The 26,088-nt window shown below is 43.4% G+C and overlaps 1 protein-coding gene across 3 annotated transcripts in view; it reads left to right on the top strand.

Moving 5' to 3' along the window:
• The window catches only part of ISOC1 (isochorismatase domain containing 1), a 31,667-nt gene extending 5,739 nt beyond the window's left edge, over window positions 1–25,928 (top strand). For all 3 annotated transcript variants that reach the window (XM_056537293.1, XM_056537292.1, XM_056537294.1), the window contains exons 3-6: window positions 14,420–14,539; window positions 15,166–15,369; window positions 17,153–17,269; window positions 23,309–25,928. In XM_056537293.1, the coding sequence (XP_056393268.1) occupies window positions 14,420–14,539; window positions 15,166–15,369; window positions 17,153–17,269; window positions 23,309–23,455 (588 nt within the window). In that variant the 3' untranslated portion in view covers window positions 23,456–25,928. The remainder of the gene's footprint in view (window positions 1–14,419; window positions 14,540–15,165; window positions 15,370–17,152; window positions 17,270–23,308) is intronic.
• Window positions 25,929–26,088: the final 160 nt, after the last annotated feature.

Genomic DNA, 26,088 nt, shown 5'->3' with positions numbered 1-26,088 from the left:
GAATATGACCAGTGTGGCAAGGAGATGAGGATGGCCAGAGAGGATCTTCGTGTTGCTCAGAACCTGGCGAACACAGCATCCAAAAAGAATAGGCCAGAGCTGAAAAAGAGGATTACGGCTCTGAAGAGTGAGATTGCAAAGCTGGACGAGAGGAGAGCAGAGATACTTGAGGGGAGCGGTCTCTTAAAGGAGAAGCTGGTGAATGGAGACCGGTTTGCCGCCATGAAATCCCCAGGTAAGGAGGAGGTGGATGATGGGGAGAGTAGTGGCGGTGAAGAAAGTGAGGATGGTGGTGAAGGTGTAAAGGAGGTGGAAGAAAATTCACAAGTGGTGGAGATGGATGCTGTTCCTGTAGCTACTCCCTGTGACACCCAAGACAGCTACATCGAGCCAGCACAGGTGGCACTACCATCAAGTGATAGTGAGGAGGATGATGTGGAGAGTGCGGCTGGGGGTTTATTAAGGGCGATTGTTATGCAGGAGTCCCCAGCCCACCTCCAGAACTTTACCTTTGGGGACGACCAGTGTGAGGATGTGGTGGTGAAACGTAAGGCAAAGAAACAAAAGACCCAGGAAACAGTGCAGTACGTGTTTGTTCCTTTCCAGCAGTCTGGGCCAGCTGCAAAGCTGGTTCAGGCTGCTGGGTCCCCCAGACTGCCAGACTCTGTTTCTGTGGTGGAACGGAGCCAGCATAGGGGATACAGCATGGCGTCAGAAAAGGCTGCGGACGCAATAGATATGAAGCCCACCCATCTTGCCAGTAGGAAGGGGCAGGATGGGCTCATGGTGGGCAGTGGCGGGGTAAGCTATGCTGCCGTGTGCTCGGGGGGCGGTTCCCTGAGTGCTGTGGGCATTACCGGCACTGCGGGGCACTTCCCTGTGAGGGGGGGGAGTGTCCGGGTGCCGGTGGAGGAGAATGGTAGGTCTGTGTGCTCGGGGGGCGGTCCTCCAAGTACTGTGTATTCTGTGGGCGCTGCGGGGCACTCCTCCGTGAGGGGGGGGAGTGTCCGTGCGCCGGCATCATCCACAGAGCCCGTGCAGTCGGGCAAAGCAGGTGCTGGCACTGTGGGAGGAGCTGGGGTGTGCCCGGAGATGCAGCCCCGGACTCCGGAAGTGACTTCAGCCAAGGAGAAGGAACTATCAGCATCGACCCCGGCAGCTAAGCCAGAAAAGAAAAGTGTGATAAAACCTGCAACACTACAAGTCCCAGCCAGCCCAGAATCTGTTAGTCAGCATAAGAGTGCAGGATGTGAGAATGAGTGTGGAAGTCTTGTGGATAAGAGGAGTGTCAGTGGAGTGAAGGATGGTGGGAGTAGTTGTGGTATGAATGGGAGGTCTTGTATGGATGTAAATAAAGATGGGAGTAGTGGTGTGAGTGGTTATGCTGATGGTTCTGGTTCTGGGTCTGGTCCGGCTGCCCCCCCGGTAGTGACTGCTCCTAGGAGCTATGCTAATGTCACTGCCGGGGGTTCAGGGGGGTCCTCGTCTCCGTCCGGCCCTGGGGGCCATTTGCAACAGCGCCTCCTGGAGGCTCTACGCAGGGGTGACAGGTCGATCCAGGTAGAGGGAAGGGGTGAGGTCGACCTGTCTTTCTGGATAGAGAGGCATGGTTTGGGGGCTTTCCGAGAGAGGAATGGGGAGGTGGTCTGGTCCCTCCCGACATCCGGGCAGGACAATAACCGTAGGAATGTGGTTCGTCTGATTTGGAGGGGCGAGGATGCGTGCCCACCTCGCGCAAAAGTGGTTGAGCTCCTCCTGCAGATGGAATTCAGGGCGAATGACATCTTTGCTCTGATTCACCCCTATGGTTCGTCTGAGTTTGATGTCAGTTTCGTTCGGCCGGAGGGTCTTGAACTCTTCTGGTCGAACTACGAAGTGGCAAAAAACGAGCCCGGCTGGCGGGAGTTCGCCGTAAAGGCGATTTCCCGTCAGAATGCTGTCAAGAAGGTGACCGTTTTGACCCGTAACGAGTCACTTTCTTGTTATGATATCATGACCTGGCTCGGACGGTATGGGGATGTGACGGACATGCCCAAGAAAAACTTGGATGAGCACGGGATCTGGTCCGGGGCCTGGACGTTTTCCGTCAAACTCAAGCGTTCAGGGAGTACGGTTGCCCACATTCCGTCAGCCGCCTTCCTTGGACGTGATAGGATCCAGGTCTTCTACCAGGGGCAGCCTAAGGTCTGTCACAGGTGTGGCAGCCCCACCCACTTTAGCGCAGCCTGTACTGTGCAGGTCTGCGCTTTGTGTGGTGGGGTGGGTCATCTGGCCGCATCCTGTCGGCAGATCCGGTGCCACCTGTGTGGTGTCCTCGGACACCCTTTCAGCCGTTGTCCTAGCGCCTTCGCCCATGCGGCGGCCGCTCCAGCTGAGGAGAGCTGTGACGTTGCCTCGGCTGGGGAGGGTACGGGCAGGGATGGGGGCGCAACAGGGCTAGTGAGGAGGAAAAAGGGCCCTGCCCAACTAAGGCGGGAGGAAAATCGTAGAAGGAGTAGGGAGCTGGAGAGTGCCCAGGTGGCGGGGGTAGCTTCAGTCCCTGCTCCTGAAGCTGGCCCTGTAACTGCTGAAGCCCTGGTGGAGAATGTGCTGGATGAGGAGATCAGGAGACTTCACAGAGAGGAAAGCAATATGGCCGACCCTTCCGATTCCTCCCACTATGAAAGTGTGGATGAGGAAAGTGGGGTGAGGCCCAAAAAGAAAGAAAAGGGCAAAAGGAAAGGGAGAAAGAAGAGGTCAGAGCCCTCTGAAGCTCCTGGTACTACGGGCCAGGTCCAAAGCGGAAGCCTGGCTGCCCCCCCTCTGATTGACCTGTCAAACCGGTACCTCGTCCTCGATACCATCTCCTCCCCCTCCTTGGAGGGGGAAGGTGAGGGCGGGGTGCCTCGGGAGAAAGAGCCTCTGGGGGGAACTGGGCCCTGTCCTGTCGAGGCACCTTCCTCAGAGGGCAGGGCTAGACCGGGGCCGGACGGACACGGGGACCTTATGGACCAATCGGAGTCTAAAAAAAGATGTAAGAGTGGTCCTGCCCTTTCGTCGTCTTCGGGGGATGAGGGGGCTAAAAAGAAGGGGAAAAAGAAATAAAGGGTGAGGCCATCTAATTCAATCACCCTGTATGGCGGCACTCACCCCATTGACGCTGGCATCTATTAATTGTGCCAGCATAAAGTCGGATACGGCTAGATTTGCAGCCTTTGATTTTCTCGGCCGTGTTGAAGCCGACATTTTGTATCTGCAGGAGACCAGGTTGTCAGATCTAGCCTCCCTGGTAAAAGCCAGGAGAGAGTGGAGGCGCGGCCCCTCCCACTGGTCTCTTGCGGCTGAGTCGTATAGTGGGGTGGCGGTCCTTTTTACCGCTCCTGTTGAATGCCGACGGGTTATTGAATTAGAAATGGGGAGGTGCCTGATCTTAGATGTCTTCATGAAGGGACAAGAGCTCCGACTCATTAACATCTACGCCCCGCAAACTAAGCGGGGCCGTAAAGATCTCTTTATGAGGATTAAGCCCTTTCTTTTTACGAGTCGGCAGGTGATCTTTGGAGGGGACTTCAATAATGTCACGAGGTCCCAAGATAGGAGAGGCTCCAATGGTCCGCTGACTTGCGATAGTGTGGCACTGATTAGCATAACTAGAGAAGCTCGCCTAGAGGATGCCCACATCCGGAGCCCCTCGGGCCACGCGGGTTTCACCTATCATCAAGGTAGTCGCAGGTCTAGAATAGATAGGTTTTATTTGAAGGAGGAAGCCGTCTCTTCCGCAGTGTCCGTGGTTGAGGTGGAGTTCTCCGATCACTGTATGATTTTGTTTTCCCTGAATGTTTCAGAGACCCCCCGGATGGGAAAAGGTTATTGGAAGCTGAATTCGTCCCTCCTGGAGGAAGCGGAGGTAAGACAGTCCTTTGAGGATTTTCTTCAGAGTCAGGTACCCTTACTGGACCTTTGTAGTAGTAAGTCAGAGTGGTGGGAGATATTCAAGAAGCGGGTTGCGGGGTTCTTCCGCCAGCTCTCGAGCCTCAGGTCCCTGAACAGGTATCGCTTGTATCAGGGTCTGAGGAGGAAACTCGAGCTTCTCGTCTCGACTGGAGGTAGCCGAGAGGATATCTCCAGAGTGAAATCCTTGCTGATGAGGTGTCAGTACGATAGGCACGCATCTTTGGTTTTTGAGAGGGATTTCGGGAAGTACCGCTCGCCCGACCCTTACAGAAACTGTAAGATGTCAGTGAGTAGTAAAGTCATTTCAGGACTGATTGATAGTACGGGATCTCTGAATCGGTCCAGATCAGGGATCTTGGAGGTCGTCAGATCCTTCTACTCGCACCTCTTGGGAAGGAAGGATCTAGATCGAGACGGGATGTCGGCTTTCCTGGCTGAAACCATTCCTGAGCCAGGGGTAGACCCCTCTCTTGTTGTTTTGGCAGAAGAAATCAGGGAAGAGGAAGTGAGACTGGCGATCGAGGGGCTTGCCCCTAAGAAGTCGCCAGGTCCGGATGGCTTAACATCCGAGTGGTACAGGACCTTTAAGGAGTCTTTAGCTCCCCTCTTGACTGAGGTATTCAATGAGTGTCTCTCCTCGGGCACTCTGCCGAAGTCAATGAGGAGGTCAGCCCTGATTCTTCTCTCAAAGGGTAAAGATCCCAGCCGAATTGAGAATTGGAGGCCCATAGCTCTTCTCAATACGGACAGGAAGCTTCTGGCCAAGATACTGTTTAATCGGCTGGTGAAGTTTGCACCCCGGCTCCTTTCGGGGACTCAGCACTGCTCTGTTCCAGGCCGAAGCACCTTAAGTGCTGTCCTTGGTGTCAGGGAGGCAGTGGAGCGGAGTAGTGCGGGTTTCTGGAAGGGGTACTTGCTGTCCCTGGATCAGGCCAAGGCGTTTGATCGGGTGAACCACGAGTACCTCTGGTCCGTCCTCCTGAGATATGGCTTACCGAGTACTTTTGTTAATTGGCTTAAGATCTTGTATGCAGGGGCAGAGAGTTTCCCACTGGTGAACGGTTGGTCTGGCCGCTCTTTTGAGGTGGGGTCCGGAGTCCGTCAGGGTTGTCCTTTGAGCCCGCTTTTATACGTGTTTGCAATCGATCCCTTCGTCCGGAGGGTAGATTGTGGGCCGTTGGCGGGAGTCGGGATGAGTCTGGCGGAGCTGGATGTCACCCAGAGAGTGGTGGCGTACGCTGACGATGTCACTATTTTCGTCTCCTCACAGGAGGAGGTCGATGTGGTGATGTCGGAGGTGGACCGCTACTCGGAGGCATCCGGGTCTAAGATCAACCGGGATAAGTGTGAGAGTCTCTGGCTGGGAGGGGGGGATCCCACGTTTGATCTCCCGGACACCCTTCCAGGGCCCCAAGAATCAGCAAAAGTCTTAGGCATCACATTCGGCCAGGATGATTATCCCACCAAAAACTGGGATGGTAAGCTCCAGGATGCCGCTCAGAAGGTGGACCAGTGGAAGGGTTGGTCTATGACCCTCAGGGAAAGGGTACACCTGATCAAATCGTACCTGCTCCCCTTGTTTATCTATCTGGGCAGCGTATGTATCTTGCCAGAGGCTTACTACACTAGGATCTACAGCCTGTTTTTCCAACTGTTATGGGGGAACAGGATGAACCTAGTCAGGAGGGAGGTTACGTACCACACGAGGAGACTAGGGGGTTTATCTATGGTAAACCCTGTGGTGTTCTTTACGAACACCTTCTTGAAAGCTAACATCGCAAACCTCTGGAAAGAGAGGGCTCCTCCGTGGGTACTCTCCTGCAGGGAATGGTTTCGGCCTTTCTTCCAGGAATGGGAGAGAGGAGGGCGAGTGAAGGACCTCCGCACGCCCCATGGATATCTTCCGGCTTATGCTACCCCGACTCTGAAGGCGATACGTCGGTGGGGTCTGGGAGTGTGGGAGATCAGGACCCAGTCAAGGCAGTTCCTTGACAAACGGGTTCTGTTGACCCATTTCCAGAAGCCTCTGGCGCTCAGGGACTGCCCAGGTCGGGATCTGAGGGTGGGGTTGTACCTTTTAAACATGAAAAGGATCCCCCAGAAGTTTTGGGACTTGGCCTGGCGCTGCTTTCAGGGGAAGCTATATGTAAGGGACAACCTGAAGTGCAGGAACTCTGATGACCGGGGATGTCCCCGAGAAGAGTGCGGGGACACGCTGGAAAGCATGGACCACTTCCTGCTTCATTGTCCCTTTAATATAGGGGTTTACAACAGGGTGGGCGCTTCCATCGGCTGGAGTCAACTTGCCGGCCTAACCTATCCGGAGTGGGCTTATGGGGCATTCAGGAACCTCGGTGGCCGAGATCGGGGCACTTTATTTTTAGTTAGCTTAGTGGTTAGGTACTACACGTGGAACGCACGGTGTTTAGTGTCGACCCAACAGAAAGTCCTCTCCGAGGTGGAGGTCTGTAGGAACATCACCGGTGACCTCGGGAAGATCAGGTCTTTGGAGTATGGCAGTCTTGGTACCAGTAGGGCTTCTCTCCTGTGGAGAGGTTTTTCTTTTGATGTGCCCTAGGTACTAGACCTTTTTAGGTAGAGTACCTTTATTTTGGTTAGGGGCAGTGTTATAGGGATAGTGATAGGGTGAGAGCAGGGTCAGTTTTAATGGAGGGATAGAATTAGGGAAAATTGTAGGGGGGAGTTAGGGAAAGAGTTTAAAATTATTTTGATGTATCAAGTCTGCCATCTTTCTTCCTGGTGGTGGGCTAATGCATGCACACGCTAGCTTTTTGTTTTGTTTTAAGCTGATATGGTATGAAGGGCTTACAGGCGACCAAACTTGGGCCAAAGGTAGCTTTGGTTTAGTGTGTATATGTTAGTATGTATAAGTCTGTGTGTAAGTTGGTTGGGAGGAGTGCTAGGTGGGGAGGGTGTATTTGTGGGTGGTGGTGTTTGCTTTTCTTTTGGGGACCTGACATGGGTCAGTTAGGGACAGGACTTTGTGTACGAACGGTATGGACTCTGACCCATGTGCAGGAGGGGTGGTGTGGGAGAGGGTACAGTTTTAGTGTAGGGATTTTGGTAGGGTTTTCTATTGTTTTTGTAGGTTTTCTTTAGTGTATATATATTTATTTTTAGTTAAATACTATATTGTTATGTTCATGTGATTTTGTATGTATATTGTTTATATATTGTTTTCATTTTGTTTCTATATTACAGCATTACAGTAGTCATGGCAGTCGGACCAGTTATTATGTTACGTGGTTTACTTGATTTTCTCATGTTGTTACGTTGTTTATTTTAATTTATTTATTTTTTATTTTTTATTTTTTTGTAGCCAGGTAGTGCTAAATTTTATGTTTATGTTTATATTTTGCTACGCCAAGTTGTGCTTTTGTATTTTAATTTTAATTTATAATATTTTTTTTTTATTTTTTTTTGTTTGTGTTTCCCGAATATGGATGATTTTGAGTTGTAGCCAGGTAGTGCTAAATTTTATTTTCATATTTTGATAAGCCAAGCGCTATTTTTTTTTTTTGTTCATTTTTGTTATGTGTGTGAGTGTGGTTCGGTTAGGTGGGTTGGCATATTTTAGGTTTTTGTAAAGCTGGGCTGGCCGGTTAGGCAGGGTTTTGTTTTTGTTCTTTGGTACCAGTGTATTTCTTATTTATGTTATAGCTGGTTAAGCTTGTTTTGTGTTTTTGTATAAGTTTTGTACTTTTATAATAAAAAAAGAGTGTCAGCAGAGAGCACTGTGGTCAGACAGAAAGGAAATTCAAAAAGAAAAGAACTTCCTCTGTAGCCTACAGCAGCTAAGTACTAGAAGGATTAAGGATTTGTGCCCAGTAGCTGACGTCTGTTAGGAAGACAGCGGGAGAAAAAGAGCCCTTAACTTCCGTTTGTAATGGAGCCTAGTTTATAGTGTGAAAGTAGCCTAAGATTTTTTTGGTAGACGTAATTTACAAATCGGTTTAACTTTGTGACACCAGTTGATTTAAAAAAAATAAAAATAAATTATAAATTTCCACTGAAGTACTCCTTTAACTACAGCTCAGACAAGATGGCTGCCCCCATAATAATGTACAGAAAACAGAAATGGAAAAAGTTTACGATAAAAAAAAAAAAAAAAAAAAAAAAAATATATATATATATATATATATATATATATATATATATATATATATATGGATCCATTGGTAAAAATAAAGTGTGAGGCTTGAGATCTTTTACTGTATGGATTATTTGGTAATACCAGGAATCAGCATTGTCGTGTATTGTAGTATTAGCTATACACTGATATTCCTTTGAAGGAGCCGCCTGTTTCCTTGGTAGCCAAGGCTCGGGATGAATATTCAGCTGCTGCTGACACAAAAAAATGAACCCTGTTGCTTTTGCCCTGGATAATTCTTAGTGGCTGCATCTTATGGACAGAACAGGAGCAGACTACAGGCAGCGCAATTGTCAGGAGATGAGGAGGCTCCGGTAATGTACGCCACATTTGCAATTTAAATATCAGTGTTGTTGGCCAGGTCTATTAGATATGCTACAAAGTAATCCCACTATATAGACCTGGACCAGTGTTTCCCAACCAGGGTGCCTCCAGCTGTTGCAAAACTACCACTCTCAGCATGCCCGGACAGCCTTCGGCTGTCCGGGCATGCTGGGAGTGGTAGTTTTGCAACAGCTGGAGGCACCCTGGTTGGGAAACACTGACCTAGACACATGCCATGGATCGGAAACACTGAATGCCATAATACCAGTTACCACCTGTTGTCTAGGCGGATTATTTTGTCTTTTACCGCCCTCTTTGTATATCAGCAGCCAGTTACTTATGTGTGGATAGCTTTTCATTTTGTAGAACTTACAGGCTATTTTAATCATGAGATACCCGCTTATCCAAACCTGTTCAAAAAAAAAAAAAACCTGCCATGGTTGCCCATAGCAACCAATTAAATTGCTGCTTTTTTTTCCATAGCCCTCTTTAAAAATATAAAACAAGTGATCTGATTGGTTGCTATGGACATCTGCTCAACTTCTATTCTGCACAGGTTTTAAAGGGGTATTCCAGGAAAAAACTTTTTTATATATATCAAAAGGCTCCAGAAAGTTAAACAGATTTGTAAATTACATCCAAACAGTGTAGGTTGAAAAAGCGGAGCACTCGCCACATTAGACTTCTTGTTGCGATCAGACTTTATTCATGTAGTCTTCAGGGGATACAAGCAGGGGTGTGCGGGCGGGGGTGCCCTCTCGGTGACGGACCGTTTGGCGCCGAAGCGCTTCGTCAGACCGTAAATTACTTCTATTAAAAAAATCTTCATCCTTTCAGTACTTATGAGCTTCTGAAGCTGAGTTGTTCTTTTCTGTCTAAGTGCTCTCTGATGACACGTGTCTCGGGAACCGCCCAGTTTAGAAGCAAATCCCTATAGCAAACCTCTTCTACTCTGTGCAGTTCCCGATACAAGCAGAGAGCACTGTTGCCAGACAGAAAAGAACACCTCAACTTCAGCAGCTGATAATTATTGAAAGGATAAGGATTTTTTAATAGAAGTAATTTACAAATCTGTTTAACTTTCTGGAGCCAGTTGATATATATATAAAAAAAAAAAAAAAAAAAAAGTTTTTTTCCTGGATAACCCCTTTAACCCCTTAAGGACGGAGCCCATTTTCACCTCTAGGACGAAGCCCTTTTTTGCAAATCTGACCACTGTCACTTTAAACATTAATAACTCTGGAATGCTTTTAGTTATCATTCTGATTCTGAGATTGTTTTTTCGTGACATATTCTACTTTAACATAGTGGTAAATTTTTGTGGTAACTTGCATCCTTTCTTGGTAAAAAATCCCAAAATTGGATGAAAAATGAAAAATTTTGCATTTTTCTAACTTTGAAGCTCTCTGCTTGAAAGGAAAATGGATATTCCAAATAATTTTTTTTTTTTGGATTCACATATACAATATGTCTACTGTATGATTGCATCATAAAATTGACGAGTTTTTACTTTTGGAAGACACCAGAGGGCTTCAAAGTTCAGCAGCAATTTTCCAATTTTTCACAAAATTTTCAAAATCGCAATTTTTCAGGGACCAGTTCAGGTTTGAAGTGGATTTGAAGGGTCTTCATATTAGAAATACCCCATAAATGACCCCATTATAAAAACTGCACCCCCCAAAGTATTCAAAATGACATTCATTAAATGTTTTAACCCTTTAGGTGTTTCACAGGAAAAGCAGCAAAGTGAAGGAGAAAATTCAAAATCGTCATTTTTTACACTCGCATGTTCTTGTAGACCCAATTTTTGAATTTTTACAAGGGGTAAAAGAAGAAAATGTATACTTATATTTGTAGCCCAATTTCTCTCGAGTAAGCACATACCTCATATGTCTATGTAAAGTGTTCGGTGGGCGCAGTAGAGGGCTCAGAAGCGAAGGAGCGACAAGGGGATTTTAGAGAGTACGTGTTTCTGAAATGGTTTTTGGGTGCATGTCGCATTTAGGAAGCCCCTATGGTGCCAGAACAGCAAAAAAAAAAAACACATGGCATACTATTTTGGAAACTAGACCCCTTGAGGAACGTAACAAGGGATAAAGTGAGCCTTAATACCCCACAGGTGTTTCACGACTTTTGCATATGTAAAAAAAAAAAAAAATTTCACTAAAATGTGGGTTTCCCCCCAAATTTCACATTTTTGCAAGGGTTAATAGAGAAAAGACCCCCCAAAATTTGTAACCCCATCTCTTCTGAGTATGGAGGTACCCCATAAGTGGACCTGAAGTGCACTGCGGGCGAACTGCAATGCTCAGAAGGGAAGGCGTCATATTTGGCTTTTTGAGAGCAAATTTTGCTCGGGGGGCATGTCGCGTTTAGGAAGCCCCTATGGTGCCAGAACAGCAAAATAACCCCCACATGGCATACCATTTTGGAAACTAGACCCCTCACAGAATGTAATGAGGGGTACAGTGAGCATTTACCCCCCACTGGTGTCTGACAGATCTTTGGAACAGTGGGCTGTGCAAAATTTTTCATTTTCACGGACCACTGTTCCAAAGATCCGTCAGACACCTGTGGGGTGTAAATTCTCACTGCACCCCTTATTACATTCCCTGAGGGGTGTAGTTTTCAAAATGGGGTCACATGTGGGTGTGTGTTTTTTTTTTTGCGTTTGTCAGAACCGCTGTAACAATCAGCCACCTCTGTGCAAATCACCTCAAATGTACATGGCCCACTCTCCCTTCTGGGCCTTGTTGTGCGCCCCCAGAGCACTTTGCGCCCACATATGGGGTATCTCCGTACTCGGGAGAAATTGCGTTACAAATTTTGGGGGGCGTTTTTCCCTTTTACCTCTTGTGAAAATGAAAAGTATAGGGCAACACCAGCATGTTAGTGTAAATTTTTTTATTTTTTTACACTAACATGCTGGTGTAGACCCCAACTGTTCCTTTTCATAAGGGGTAAAAGGAGAAAAAGCCCCCCAAAATTTGTTAGGCAATTTCTCCCGAGTACGGCGATACCCCATATGTGACCCTATTCTGTTGCCTTGAAATACGACAGGGCTCCAAAGTGAGAGCGCCATGTGCATTTGAGGCCTGAATTAGGGACTTGCATAGGGGTGGACATAGGGGTATTCTATGCCAGTGATTCCCAAACAGGGTGCCTCCAGCTGTTGCTAAACTCCCAGCATGCTTGGACAGTCAATTGCTGTCCAGAAATGCTGGGAGTTTTTGTTTTGCAACAGCTGGAGGCTCCATCTTAGAAACACTGCCATACAATACGTTTTTCATTTTTATTGGGGAGGAGGGTGGTGGGGGGGCAGTGTACGTGTGTATATGTAGTGTTTTACTCTTTATTTTATGTTAGTGTAGTGTAGTGTTTTTAGGTTACATTCACACTGGCGGTAGATTACACTGAGTATCCCGCTAGGAGTTTGAGCTGCGGCGGAAAATTTGCCGCAGCTCAAATTTGTAGCGGGGAACTCGCTGTAATCTGCTGCCAGTGTGAATGTAGCCTGTACATTCACACGAGAGGGGGGTCAAAACTACAACTCCCAGCATGCACTGACAGACCATGCATGCTGGGAGTTGTAGTTTTGCAACAGCTGGAGGCACACTGGCTGGAAAACCTTGAGTTAGGTTCTATGACCTAACTCAGTATTTTCCAACCAGTGTGCCTCCAGCTGTTGCAAAACTGCAACTCCCAGCATGTACTGATTACGGAAGGGCATGCTGGGAGATGTAGTTATGCAATGGCTGGAGGCACGCAAGTACAACTCCCAGCATGCCAAGACAGCCTTATGCTGTTCCTGAATGCTGGGAGTTGTAGTTTTGCAAGATTTAGAGGGGTTCAAGTTGTAAATCACTGTCCAGTGGTCTCAAAACTGTGGCCCTCCAGATGTTGCAAAACTACAACTCTCAGCATGCCCAGACAGCAAACTGCTGTCTGGGCATGCTGAGAGTTGTAGTTTTGCAACATCTGGAGGGCTACAGTTTGAGACCACTTAGTGATCTACAACCTGAACCCCTCTAAATATTGCAAAACTTCAAGTCCCAGCATGCCCACACAGCAAACTGCTGTCTGGGCATGCTGGGAGTTGTAGTTTTGCAACATCTGGAGGGCCACGGTTTAGAGACCACTGTAAACTGTGGCCCTCCGGATGTTGCTAGGCAACAACTCACCTAGCAGGACCCGGAAGCCGCCGCCGCACGTGGGGGATCCCCGCATGGAGGATCGCGATCCGGGATCCAGGTAGGGACCTTCGGCGCCGACCTTCCCTGAACGGTTCCCCCGTTTTGCCCGGACACCGACAGGTGGGCAAAGCGGGGGAACCGAACTTTAACCCCCCCCCCCCTCCCCCGGTCTGCTATCGGTCGGTCGCTCGGCCGACCAATAGCAGGGATAGGAGGGGTGGCACCCCTGCCACCAAACTCCTATCCCTTTAGGGGGATCGAGGGTGTCTCGGACACCTACGATCCCTCTTATTTTCCGGGTCACCAGTGACCCGTATGACCCGGAATCGCGCAGATCGCAGGTCTGAATTGACCTGCGATTTGCGCGCATCGCGGTCATGGGGGGGGTCTCAGGACCCCCCTCGGCGATGTGCCGGGATGCCTGCTGTTAGATAACAGCAGTCATCCCGGCCCGATCACCGCTACCGGTGACGCGGCGCTCCCGGAACCCCGCGACGTACATGTACGTCGCCGCGCGCCAAGTGACACTTCGCGGCGCCGTACATGTACGTCGCTCGTCGTGAAGGGGTTAATGAATCAATTGCAATACAATTTATGGCCCAACTTAATGTCCATTCTCCACATATGTTGTTTTAACCCCTGCATATTTTGTGAGATAGAACATGTTTTTTCTCCTTGTGAGCTCATAAATGCTTATGACTTGATAAAGGGAGGAATCCCGAAAGCTTGTCTCTACATAATCTTGTTAGTCCAATAAAAAAGGTATTACAAGATACTGCAACTACCGATGATTTTGCTTTTTGCATCACTGGACTAATACGGCTACTCCTAACAACTACTATATATATAATTAGTATGAAATATGAAACCACCTTTGCAGGTAGCATTCCCTAGACATCAGCATTAGTTCCAGTTATGTCTCAGACACTGATTGGGAATCTTTTGTAGAAGGTTATGGGAGTAGCCATCACAAATGAAGGAGTGAGATAATGATCGGTTAACCTAAAATGGTAGATTTGTGAGGAGGTAAGCATTACAAATCACCTGTCATAATTGGTGGATTCTTTGCTTTCAGTTTTATAATTGTGTTATGTCGTTATTCTGGCTAATAATGTGATAACTTAAAAAAAAAAATTGCTATAGAACAGATAGTGTCAGCCTGTGTTAAGAGAGAGTGTAACAATGATAGTATTTCAGGATTTATTGATGTAATGATTTAGGAAAAGTAACAAAAAAAAGTTACAAATGTAACATTGGGTTAGACCTTCTTTACTTGAAGAGAAACTAACAGCTTTTTCACCTGCGCTAAACCCAATATATTAGGTTATTGTGCAGGTGAACAGCTTTAAAAAGTGGAAATACTTACATTTATTGCCAAAGCACTTAAAGAGTTATAGCCGTTTATATTTTGCATAGCTTTGCACAATGGAGGCGGGGAGCTGGCTTGCCGAGCTCCTCTGCCTCATCAATATTCCTTGTCCGGCCTGCTCCCGTATAAATGTGAGTAGCCCCTCTTTTTAAAGCAATTCATCCACAATGTAATCCAATATATCGGGTTTAGTGCGGGTGAGCAAGCGGTCAGTTTCTCTTTAATGACTTGATAGAATGCCTAAAGCTGTAGGGTTTCTGCTTCATGCTTATTATTAGTAATAGTATTAACAATAATAATAATAATAATAATAATAAATGATGTATTTTTAAATGCATAACTTTTGAAGTTACATAACACTATAGCTTGTGCTGCTACTCTGTTTATGCAACTCCGATGCTGACTTTTTCTTGTGTTTTGTCTTGGCAGCTGACAACACTTGGGAACCTTACTCCTGCTAGTACTGTGTTTTTCTGTTGTGACATGCAAGAGCGGTTTAGACCAGCTATCAAGTATTTTGGAGATATTATAAGTGTAGGGCAAAGATTGGTAAGTCTTGTGATTCTGGTGCTGACATATGTTATAGAAATGTGTATAGTCAGGCTTTATTTCAAAAAGTGGTCTGAATAAGGCCTCTGGTTGTAGCAAAAATGCCACAATTCAACTGAATTTGTATCATCATATGCTGCACAGCTCTAATTTTCATATATATGATATAGATAGAGAGAGAGATGAGATATATATATATATATATATATATATATATATATATATATATATATATATATATATATATATATATATATATATATATATATCTCTCTAATATGAGAGAGAGTTGTTGTTGTTGTTCCTTGAAATTGTTTACAAACTATTGACAATGAATGGTATAAAATAACAAAATAAATGATACCTACCAATTCCATGTTCCTGCCATGGCGATGCTTGCTTATCTTTTGTCAATCTCTGTTCAAAGATAATGTGACTGGCTCCAGCTGTCACATATCAAGACTACATAATATTACAGGATCCAGATAGATGGGGATTGGGGAAGATCAGATAGCATGAGAGCAGGAGGGGATTGGATAAGGGAGTATTACTTTACTGTTCTGCTTTATTTTATCATCTGTAGTTTCTTTGACTTGATATTTTCTTTTCCTATTTTTCTATTTTAGCTACAAGGTGCACGTATATTAGGAATACCGGTGATTGTCACAGAACAGTATCCTAAAGGACTAGGGAGCACTGTGCAAGAACTTGATCTAACAGGAGTGAAGCTTGTGCTGCCAAAAACTAAATTCTCTATGGTTTTACCAGAAGTGGAGGCAGCGCTAGCTGAAATTCCTGGAGTTCGTAGTGTTGTACTGTTTGGAGTTGAGGTAAGTTTTGCTCAATAGTAACTCCCATTGTGGTCTTTAGAATGGTTTAGGTGAGAATAAGTCTCAGTGAACTACATCCTTACCTTTCGCATCTAAGTAAATTGGTTATGCTTACTGATTTATTGAACAAATCACATGGCCCTAAACATTCTTTTTAGAGGATTGGATATCTTTGTATTTGGCTAGTAGATAGAAAAGGTAAAAAATGTAGAATCATTAGTTTTTAATGGTTATATAAAAAAATAGCAAGCTTTTGAAACTAACTACAGTAGGTCTCTTCTTCAAGCATGATAAAGAGACCCAAGTAGTCTTAAAAGCTTGCTATTTATCTATTCAGTTAGCTAACATTTAACCAAGGGCTTTTCTCATTTCATTTAGTTGTCCCCTCTCCATAGGAGAAAGGATATCTTGTGGATTGTGGGGTCTGACTCATAAAACCCAGAAAGCCTATACAATTAGAGCTTTGAATGAAGGGAGCGGTCCGTGCACGCATGGCTTTAACAACATAGTTTGTTAGACTAGTCTCTATGAGGCTGATGCCAATTGACCCAAGACAGAGGGAAAATTCCTTTCGGACCCCAATATGGCATAAGAATAATTCCATGGATCAACGTTCTATCCCCATGAATCTAGTATCCATAACCTGTAATACATTTTTCCAAAAAAATTAAATAAAAAAACATCCAGGCCCCCTGGAACTTGTTTGAGTCAGACATCACAATTTAATGTGGCAGAAAGTTCCATAGTTTCCTGTTACAGTAAAGAATCTCTGTCTGTGATGATGGCAAAACCTTCTTTCCTCTACACACAGAGGATGCCCCCTTGTCATGGTTACCAGCCTAGGCATAAAAAGATCACTAGAAGGATCACTGTACTGCCCATTTATATATTTGTACAGTGTGATCAAATCACCCTTAAGACGTCTTTTCTTCAAACTGAAAAACCCCAATCTTGATGATGTATCCTCCTCTGTGGTGATCGCCTTACCCAGTTTAGTGTCATCTGTAAATATAGAAATTCTACTCTGTAATCCCTCATTGATATAAATATTGAAAAGATGTGACCCACTACTGCCCCCTGTGGTACCCAGTACTGTCACCTGACTAGAGTAAGGCTCTATTTATTCTCTGCAAGCCTTCTGAACGTTGTTAGGCACTGTGCTTGACAAAAGTGATAATGTTAGAGAATAAATGGTGCAGCTGTCCCCCATCAGTCCACAAATTATCCTCTTTCCTGTCTTCTCCTCTCTGCCCCCCCATCCCCCCCCCCCTTTGGAGATCCACTCCCAGCTCTTCTTGTGCACGGAGCGATCCCCGCTCTGTGAAAAGAGAATGTCTATCAACCCAATAAGCTGCAGTCGTCACGCCCCCTCCATTAATCTCTCCCAAGGGAGAGCCGGAGATACACCATACAGGTATGGTGTACCTGTCACCGAAAGTTAGCGATCTGCGGTTTGCAGAAGCTTGAAATACTACTTGTTCTTAGTTAAAGGTAGAAACAATACATTGCGCTTTTTATCTTGTATTGATCCTGAATTACTGCATTCTTAGTTCTGAAACGTTTTAGAGCTGAAATAGCTCCACATTTATTTTGTAATTCAATCAGGCAGATTTACTAATACTTAGACAGAATAAACTTTTAGTAAAAATACATCACATTATTTTTTTTAAAGTTTGATTTTTTTTCCCTCTCTCTCTCTCTTAAAACCACTTAGAATAATGACTTTAATATCACACACTTTCTGTGAGTAGTCAAAAAATATAGTAACTTTTTTGTGCTTTAGACACATGTATGCGTTCAACAAACAGCGCTGGATCTGATTGGCCGTGGAGTAGAAGTTCATATTGTAGCAGATGCATCTTCATCAAGAAGCATGATGGATAGAATGTTTGCCTTAGAGGTAGGAATACAGTTCTTTGTATTAACTATGTTTTGTTTGTTTCTTAACACCTTAAGGCTAGGTTTCCACACAGTTTATTTTATTTTTATTTTTTATCAGGCATTTTTTGGATAACTTCCATTGCTGTTATTTTGAGCCAAAGATGTATATTCAAAGGTGTACGTATATTCAAAGACATGTATTCAAACGGAATGGAAAAAATGAAGAAAGGGCTTCTACTGCTCCTTCCTTATGGATCCACTTCTTGGTTCGGCTCAAAAACTGCAGTGGCAGTTTTCCACAAAAATTGCTAGTGGTGTATAAAGGGTTAGTGCTGGGAAACTGCGCCTTAGCAGGGAGTTGCTGCTGCTGACAGCAGCCATTTCTCGCCATCTTTGAAGCAAGCTTTAAAGTCCCTTATCTGACACAACATACATGTATCATGTGTTGTTAAGGAACTAATAATACCAGCATGCAACTTCCCCAGACCTGGAGCATTTTTCCCCCCCACTCTGGGCCTGACTGTATTCAGCTCTTCCAGTACCCCTGGAAGAGAAAAAATATTGTAATAAACGGACTCCTCATTGACCATTTTATTGGGGGACAAATACCTGTTGGTAATAAACATAGTACTGTGGGTATGGGTATCTAAAAACAAATAATAAATAAAAATGTTAGTTAATATAGTGTACTCTTTCCAAGTTCAGATCCCACCCACAACTGCATGAGACGTGTCTTGAAAGTACTGAAAGGCTGCCCCCACCCCCCCCCATACATTGTGTTTTTAACCTATGTTTCTTAAAAAAAATAAAATAAAAAAAAATAACCCCCTCGCTGCTCTTGGCTGTATCGGAGCTGATATCTTCTGCATTGCAGCCTCTAGAGACAATTGGGTGATTTTTAGAGGCTGCAGAAATGATAAAGGTTACACCGATCACACAGCCAGGGGAAGGGGTAATTGTTTAATATATCTAGATTGCTGTTTTCTGTCTGTTCCCAAAGGAGTTAAGTGGCAGTTTAACAGCACTAACACTTAACTCCTTTCTGGCTGAATGGGCAGGAGGCATACAATGTATATCTCCTGCTTGGACAAAGCTGGGTCTGTAGCTGTATAACCACATTCCAAGCTCAGGAGCTTCACCTCTTGTGGGGGTAACACCATGTAGGTAACACCTGTACAGTAAACAGCAGTGCTTTCTTCACTGTTTAATAATGGCCAATGCTATGCTTCTTACATTCTGTGGGCCGGTGTTCTGTACTCGAATCATGAATTGTACGACCCGCAATTTTGCTGCAAATTAGTATTGTTTTGCTACTCATTGAAGTCAATTTATCATTCTAATGAGCAGTAATATGAGCTACTCCCTTCACTTAACCCCATAACGACCAAGGATGTATATTTACGTCCTTTGCCGGCTCCCGCGGTGACCCCGTGTAATATCGGGTCGGTCCCGGCATGTAACTGAAGCCGGGACCCGGGACTAATAGAGCGTGGCAGCGATCACTGTGCCGCGTGCTATTAACCCTTTAGATGTGGCTGCTCAGTGGGGCTGATCGGGACCACTGCAGTGAAAATGTGGTGTCCAGATCAGCTAGGACGTGAGTGGAAGTCCTCTTACCTTCCTCGGGCGCATCCGTTCGGCTATTGATTGCTCCAAGCCTGAGATGCAGGCAATCGACCGCCAATAACACTGATCAATGCAAAGCTATCGCTTTGCAGTGATCAGTGTAAAAGATCAGCGTGTGCAGTGTTATAACCCTATGGGAGCTATAACCCTGCAAAAAAAAAAGTAAAGTTAATGTGATTTAACCCTTTCCCTAATAAAAGTCCAAATCACCCCTATAAAAAAAAGTAAATAAATATAAACATATGTGGTATCGTCGCGTGCGGAAATGTCCGAACTATAAAAATATATTATTAATTAAACCGCACGGTCAATGGCGTACGCACAAAAAAAATCTTAAGTCCAAAATAACGTATATTTCTTTTTTTTTTTATATTATGAAAAAATGAATAAAAAACGATCAAAAAGTCCGATCAATGCAAAAATGGTATCGCTAAAAACTTCACGGCGCAAAAAATGAGCCCTCATACCACCCCATACGCGGTAAAATAAAAAAGTCATAGGGGTCAGAAGATGACAATTTTAAACGTATAAATTTTCCTGCATGTACGGTAGTTATGATTTTTTTCAGAAGTACGACAAAATCAAACCTATATAAGTAGGGTATCATTTTAATCGTATGGTTCTACAGAATAAAGATAAGATGTCATTTTTACTGAAAAAATTTACTGCGTAAAAACGGAAGCCCCCAAAAGTTACAAAATTAAGTTTTTTTTTTCTTCAATTTCTTCGCACAATAATTTTTTTTTTTCGTTTTGGCGTAGTTTTTTTGGTAAAGTGACACTGCAAAGTAGAATTGGTGGCACAGAATATAAGCCATCATATGGATTTTTAGGTGCAAAATTTAAAGGGTTATGATTTTTAAAAGGAGGAAAAAACGAAAGTACAAAAAACGGAAAAACCTGTGGTCCTTAAGGGGTTAACTGGTCTCGTTTGGAGCAGAAAGGAGTGGAGAGCAGGGACTTCGTGTTCTATGGCAAATAAAATATTAGTAAGCTGCTGTATTATACTTTTTGACACTCACAGGCTGTTTCTTTCGCTGGACAACCCCTTCATATATAGGTCCACTATGGCCCTCATTTACTATTGTAAACCCGACATGTTTTGTCGGGTTGTGCGCCAGATTCTGTTGCATTGCGCCAGAAATTCTCTCTGTGCCAGATTTTGCACCAGAATTGAAAAAACCCTTACTAACTCTCCATTTTGCTAAGAAAACCCATCAGGGAAAGGGGGAGTGGTCTCCAAAAAGGGGCGTGTTCACAACATTTTCACAAAATCCCAACATATTTACTAAGGTTTCCACATAAAATGTGGTGGATTTGAACTGAGGAAAACCCCACAGATCAGAGCAGGTGTTAAAAAAATAAAAAGTGTAGGGAAAGTGGAAAATGTAGGAAAACCTTACTAAATACCGTGAAAATAAATTGTAGGGAATTAAAACCCACAAAAAAATCTTCACTCCACTCTGAGCAAATAAGGGCCACTGTCTCTATGCTGCTGTCAATTAGGAGTTTGGGGAGTAGATAGATACATCAGTCTCATCAGCATGAGTCCGCTATATCACTTTAAGTGTGATAGGAAAGATAATCTGCCATGATAAAAACCTCTTCCCAACTGTAATACCCTGCTAGATTAAAAAACACAGAAATTCCACATATGTTTTGATCTTTAAAGGGTACCTCTCATCAAATAAACTTTTGATATATTTTAGATTAATGAATGTTGAATAACTTTCCAATAGCATGTTAATGAAAAATATGCTTCTTTCTATTGTATTTTTCCCGATCAGTCCTGTCAGCAAGCATTTCTGACTCATGCTGGAGTCCTAAACACTCAGAGCTGCCAGCCTGCTTTGTTCACAGCCAAACAGGCTGTGAACAAAGCAGGCTGGCAGCTCTGAGTGTTCTCCTTTGTGAACAAAGCAGACTGGCAGCTTGTAGTGTTTAGGACTTCAGCATGAGTCTGAAATGCTTGCTGCCAGGACTGGTAGGGAGACCCCTAGTGGTCATTTCTTCAAAGTGGAAAATTAAATAGAAAGAAGCATATTTTTTAATAACATGCAATTGTAAAGTTATTCTGCATACATTATTCTATAATATATCAAAAGTTTTTTTGATGAGAGGTACCCTTTAAACTTTCATTCCCTCAATGAAGTTTCAAGCCCACAATGCTAATGTATACCCTGGCTTTGACAATGCTAATGTATACCTTGCTTTCCTACCCTAATATGGGGAAGGAAAGTTATTTTTAGCTCTCTACACATTACCGTAGTTCAGGGTTCCCTCATGATAAACGTCCCTTTTGAATAACTGACTTTTGTTTTTGTGCCATTTGGCACAGCGACACAGCAAACCTGTATGAAGCATAACTAGGACAGCATATTGTACATGACAGATCTGCTTTAGGATCCTACATTTAATTACTCAGACTGCGGTGACTTTTTCAGGAACAAAGGTTTTCCATTTCCGCAGCAGGTTCTTATCTTGTAGCTGTTCCTTTTTTTTTCTTCTAGTTCCTTTGTATTAATATCATTCATTTAATAAATAAGTCCACATCATTCACCCACATAGCTTTCTCTACAGGCTTCCCATTGGGGTTATTAAAACTGAAAAGTAGGTTACAACTGGAGAATGCGCTCATGCGCTGTGGTATTTATGTTTGCTTCAGTTTGTGATCCGGTTATATTGGAGAGGTATTTTTCAAAGATGGTGTATTCCTTTAGATGTCAAAGCTGGCTCTGAGCAATGTGCCATTGTGGATTGTTAGTTGATATATACCAGGGTGGAAGTGGGTAGAAACATTAGTGCATTGAATGACCCAGCTAAATTGCAGTCTTTGCCCCCAGCTACTGTCTGTGCTAAACCATTAAATTACGACAAAAGGGCAAATAGAATTCTCTGAATAAACACCCTGCACTGACATTTACGGCTCTGAAAGGCAGGCACTGCGGGCAAAATCCATGCATCATTTACTCTGCACTATGAAGTCATTGCACAAAATTAGAGGATTAGATGGGACCAAGGTTGTATTAGCTATAAAGTCTTTAAAATCCACATTATGTATGCTTTAGATGTGATCTATTTCTGTTTACATCATATAAGAACATTGTAATAATATTTGATATTTAAAGTGTACCTGATACTTCCAAAAAGTTTTGATGGGTGGGGGTCTTGGTGTTCAGACTCCCCATCAAACGCTAAAATGAACGGGGAAAGGGGACATGCTCAATTTAAAGGGAATCTGCCAGCAGCATCACCTGCAATAACCTGAACGTACAGGCCGTTCTGCTGTTATCCTTAGAAAGGAAAATCATAGCATTTCTGAGCAATGGAGGCGTTCTTTATGCTGTATCATATTTTGCTCCTACAATTTATCCCTCTTCCACATCACGTCCCTGAAGGGGGCAAAGTTATTGCGTCAAAAAAAGCGGGAGAAGCTTTGCTAGATTGCTAGTGCATCATTAAGACCGCCTCCGTTCCTCAGGCTGATTTGCATATTTCCTTTTCTATGGATTACAACAGTATGGATTTTTATAGGATAAACTGCATTTGTATCAGCATCACCCAAACTATTAACTTGTATATTCTGGATAGTGCGGGTGACACTGCTGACAGGTTCCCTGTAACCTCTTTAGTAGTAGGCAGATTTTGGTTTTGAGAACCACTACTTTTTCCATTTTGGCATTCTGGAATTTAAAACTTTTCGGATAGGCCATCAATATTCGCTCAGTGAGGATCTGACTCCTGGCACCTCCACCAATGCTCCTCCAGCTGTTTAAAAGGGTTGAGTGCCACAACTGCAATGTTTGCTTGCACTTTTTCTTGTCCTTGCAATTGTCATAGTTTTAGTATAGGCAGTGTTGGCCCATTCAAGTGACTGGAAGCTGATCAGTGGGGCTGGACCCCCACCGGTGTAATATTGATGGCCTATCTAAAAGGAAGGATTTATTTTATTTAATAGGGCTGAATAATCCCTGCAAATATATTTATTCATCGCTGTCCAGTAATGCAGAACATTAATGACTAGCTAGGTCCTGTTTTTATTTGAAAAGTGACCTAAAAGATGGATGATAAGATAGGGGATTTTTACCCCTATGTGTCATCTTTCTGACATGCTGCTTTATTATATATGTAGTTTGTGTTTGTTGCTTCTGGGAATTATCCTGTGTGTGATAAGTAATACACAGTGGATGTATGGATTGCATCTTCTGGAATATTACCTGGAATGTATTGAGTGGTAAAACATATGTTGCTAGTATACTCAGCATTTTCTATAATGTCATATGCAGCTACTATCAATTTTTTACTATACTGATGTCATTTATCTGAGACTTATATGTAGGTCTGGCTTTTGTATAGATTTATATTCCCTATATTTGTCCTAAAACTATGATGCATTCCATTCTTTCATGGCAGTACTTTCTTCTTGTTTGCAGCGTCTCGCCAGGAACGGGATTATAATCACCACAAGTGAGGCTGTTCTCTTGCAGTTGGTAGCAGATAAGGACCATCCTAAGTTCAAAGAAATCCAAAATCTTATTAAAGCAAGTGCTCCCGAGTCAGGACTCCTTTCTAAAGTGTAACTGCACAATGAATGACTCTCCCCATCGGCTTCTATTAACTTGTGATCTTTTCCAGTACAATAATTGCAGGTCTGCATGAGTGTTCCGTGCAGTAAACTAGCGTTTCCGATATCTTCATGGACTAGTCCGTAAATGATTGTTTGCCTGTGTCAGATGAAGTGACTACTGTAATTTGTGTATGTTATGGATGTTGTTTCCCTAGGGCTTGTGTATGGTAGATCAGGACTGTGTGCAATCTGTCCTTTTTTTTACTGTTTTACATCAGCAATAGTAATCTCCAGAATCCTGCCTCTTCCAAGTTCATCTAGTATGCATATATGAAGCCTGGAATATTGTTAAAGTTATATGGCGTGGTGAAGTGCCAGTCACTTAGTGCATTGTCTACAGACTGGACAGTATGTGCCATATGTCTACTAAAACCCACTTTCTATACATTCCCACCCAGTCTTAAGAACACATTAAAGACATAATGATCCATTAATGGAAATTAGAGTATTTGGATCATTCAAGCTTTACTCTTATAGTATAAAAGGTACTATGCAGCTGGAGTAGACAGACAACTGTAGATTTTAGATGCCAGGCAAAAAAAAAAAAAAATAGATTACTTCAATTCACAGCTTTTATAAAAGTAAATTAAAAAATGTACAAAAATCATAGGACTTGGCAAGAGATTTCTAGTCAAAATTGATACCTAGCTCCTGGGATTTGCACTGCCTCTTGTTATAAGGTAACCAGAATGTAAGTACACACGGACAGTACACAGCGAGTACGGATGTGATATACTCACTAGATAGATAGAGATATAGATAGATAGATATCTATCTCTAATATATATTATGGATTGTGACTAAATAGTAGTACAGAGAAGAGAGAACCTTGTATTCTGCTAACACTGACACGTTGGTTGAAAAGTCTATTTATATACGGGCAACCAAGCCAACTATCTGGCAGACCATTTTTTACATGCCCTGTGTTTTGTCCTCAGGTTTATCAATGTCGTACGCTCTATCATTTCTAGGACAGTCTTCATCTATCTTGCTGGTCATCCTATTGTTCTTTTACCCGCTAATCTCCCCTGAGCATAGTGATTTTTTCAGAAACCTGTCCTAAGGAGGATGACAAGTTTTAGTCTTTTCATGCTTTACCTTGAACTTTAGGCTTGGATTTTTGGCCTGTGATTCAACTTTATTCTCAAAGACCGCTGCTTCCACCAGAGACAGACCACTCGTATAAAACAAAAAACTAGGTCAATTTATCCTATTTGTGTTTGTTAGAGAAGATCTCCATGTGGCAGCAGTTATGGCTATGAGTTTGAGGAAAGTAACACTGGGAATTAACAGGATGTGGATGCAAGCTGTTGGTCCAGATGTAAGAGAAAATCTCCAGTATGGGCTTGTATACTCCAAAATTGCACTTTTTATTACAATTATTGTATAAAAATGTCAGATGCAATGCTCCGGAAGGATATAAGTTGTATATAATAGGTTTACTTCATTATGCTTTTTTATATGTTGGGACTGAAAAGCAAAGAATATCCTTTTTGTGTAGGGCTCAAAGTTTGATTTAAGAGACATGTCCTGTGCAAATTATGTTTTTGACACTTTATTAGAATGTAAAATGGCCCAGAAACTGTGTGGTTTTTCAGCCCAAAAAAACAGGCCTTCTTTTATCAATGTTTTTTAGAAAAAAAGAAATTAAAGGTCCCAATGGATTCAGCCTCTAGTTTTTAAGAGTGGGGACAGAATGACCACCGCAGCCAATCTGCAGCCTCGGCATTCACACTCTGTACCGCTGGCATCACCATTCAATGTTGGGTGCCGTGATGCCAGAAGTACAGAGCGTGACTGCCGAGTTTGCTGATTAGCTGTAGTGGTCAAATGGCCTCTGCTCCTAAAGTAAGACCGGAAGCTGAACAAGCTGATCAGCGTGATGGTTAGACTCCCACTGATTGTGCATTGATATCCTATTCTAACCATGAGCTCTCAATGTAAACTTCCTGCAAACCCTTTAACAGGAATTCGCCAAACACTGTATAATTTGCTGCATTTAAAGAATTTGTTTGTCTTGCTCTCAAAATTGTACCTTTTGTTCCTTAGTGTACAGCCTGATATAGAAGCAGGAGCGTGGCTCTCATCTGAAGTGATATGTACTTCTGATTATATAGTATACATTTCTATTTAAGAAGGATAGAGAATGTGCTCAAATACAATAGATGTCAGTCAATTGATATATTACGATTCTATTTAAAATTCCAAACTTTGTCCTGTAACGTAATTCAGATTTTTATTATTATTATTATGTCACTTAAAGAGTGACTCTAAATAAGGGGCCTGTGTGTTCTGTACAGTACCTCAGTTGGAATACACCTTTAAAAGTGCAGTTTCTTTTCATGTGAAAATCTTTCTAGATTGTACACTTTGTATATGTATTGTTTCCATTTTTGGTCAATCCTTGTTAAATAAAATGTGACTTTTTTTCACCTGTGTCTCGCCATAGTTGTTTTCTTTGCTGCAGATCAAGCTTAGATTAATGTGGGTTACTGTGCTACAGAAGATCAGTTACATCCGGCCCTAATCTCATTCTTTACTGTCTCTCATGTAATGCACCATCTGGAAGACATCAATCTGGGGTGG

The sequence above is a fragment of the Hyla sarda genome, chromosome 1 (assembly GCF_029499605.1).
Source record: "Hyla sarda isolate aHylSar1 chromosome 1, aHylSar1.hap1, whole genome shotgun sequence".
NCBI classification, from domain to species: Eukaryota; Metazoa; Chordata; class Amphibia; order Anura; family Hylidae; genus Hyla; species Hyla sarda.
Note: the sequence above shows the minus strand (reverse complement) of the source record. Positions and strands in the feature narration are given on the sequence as shown.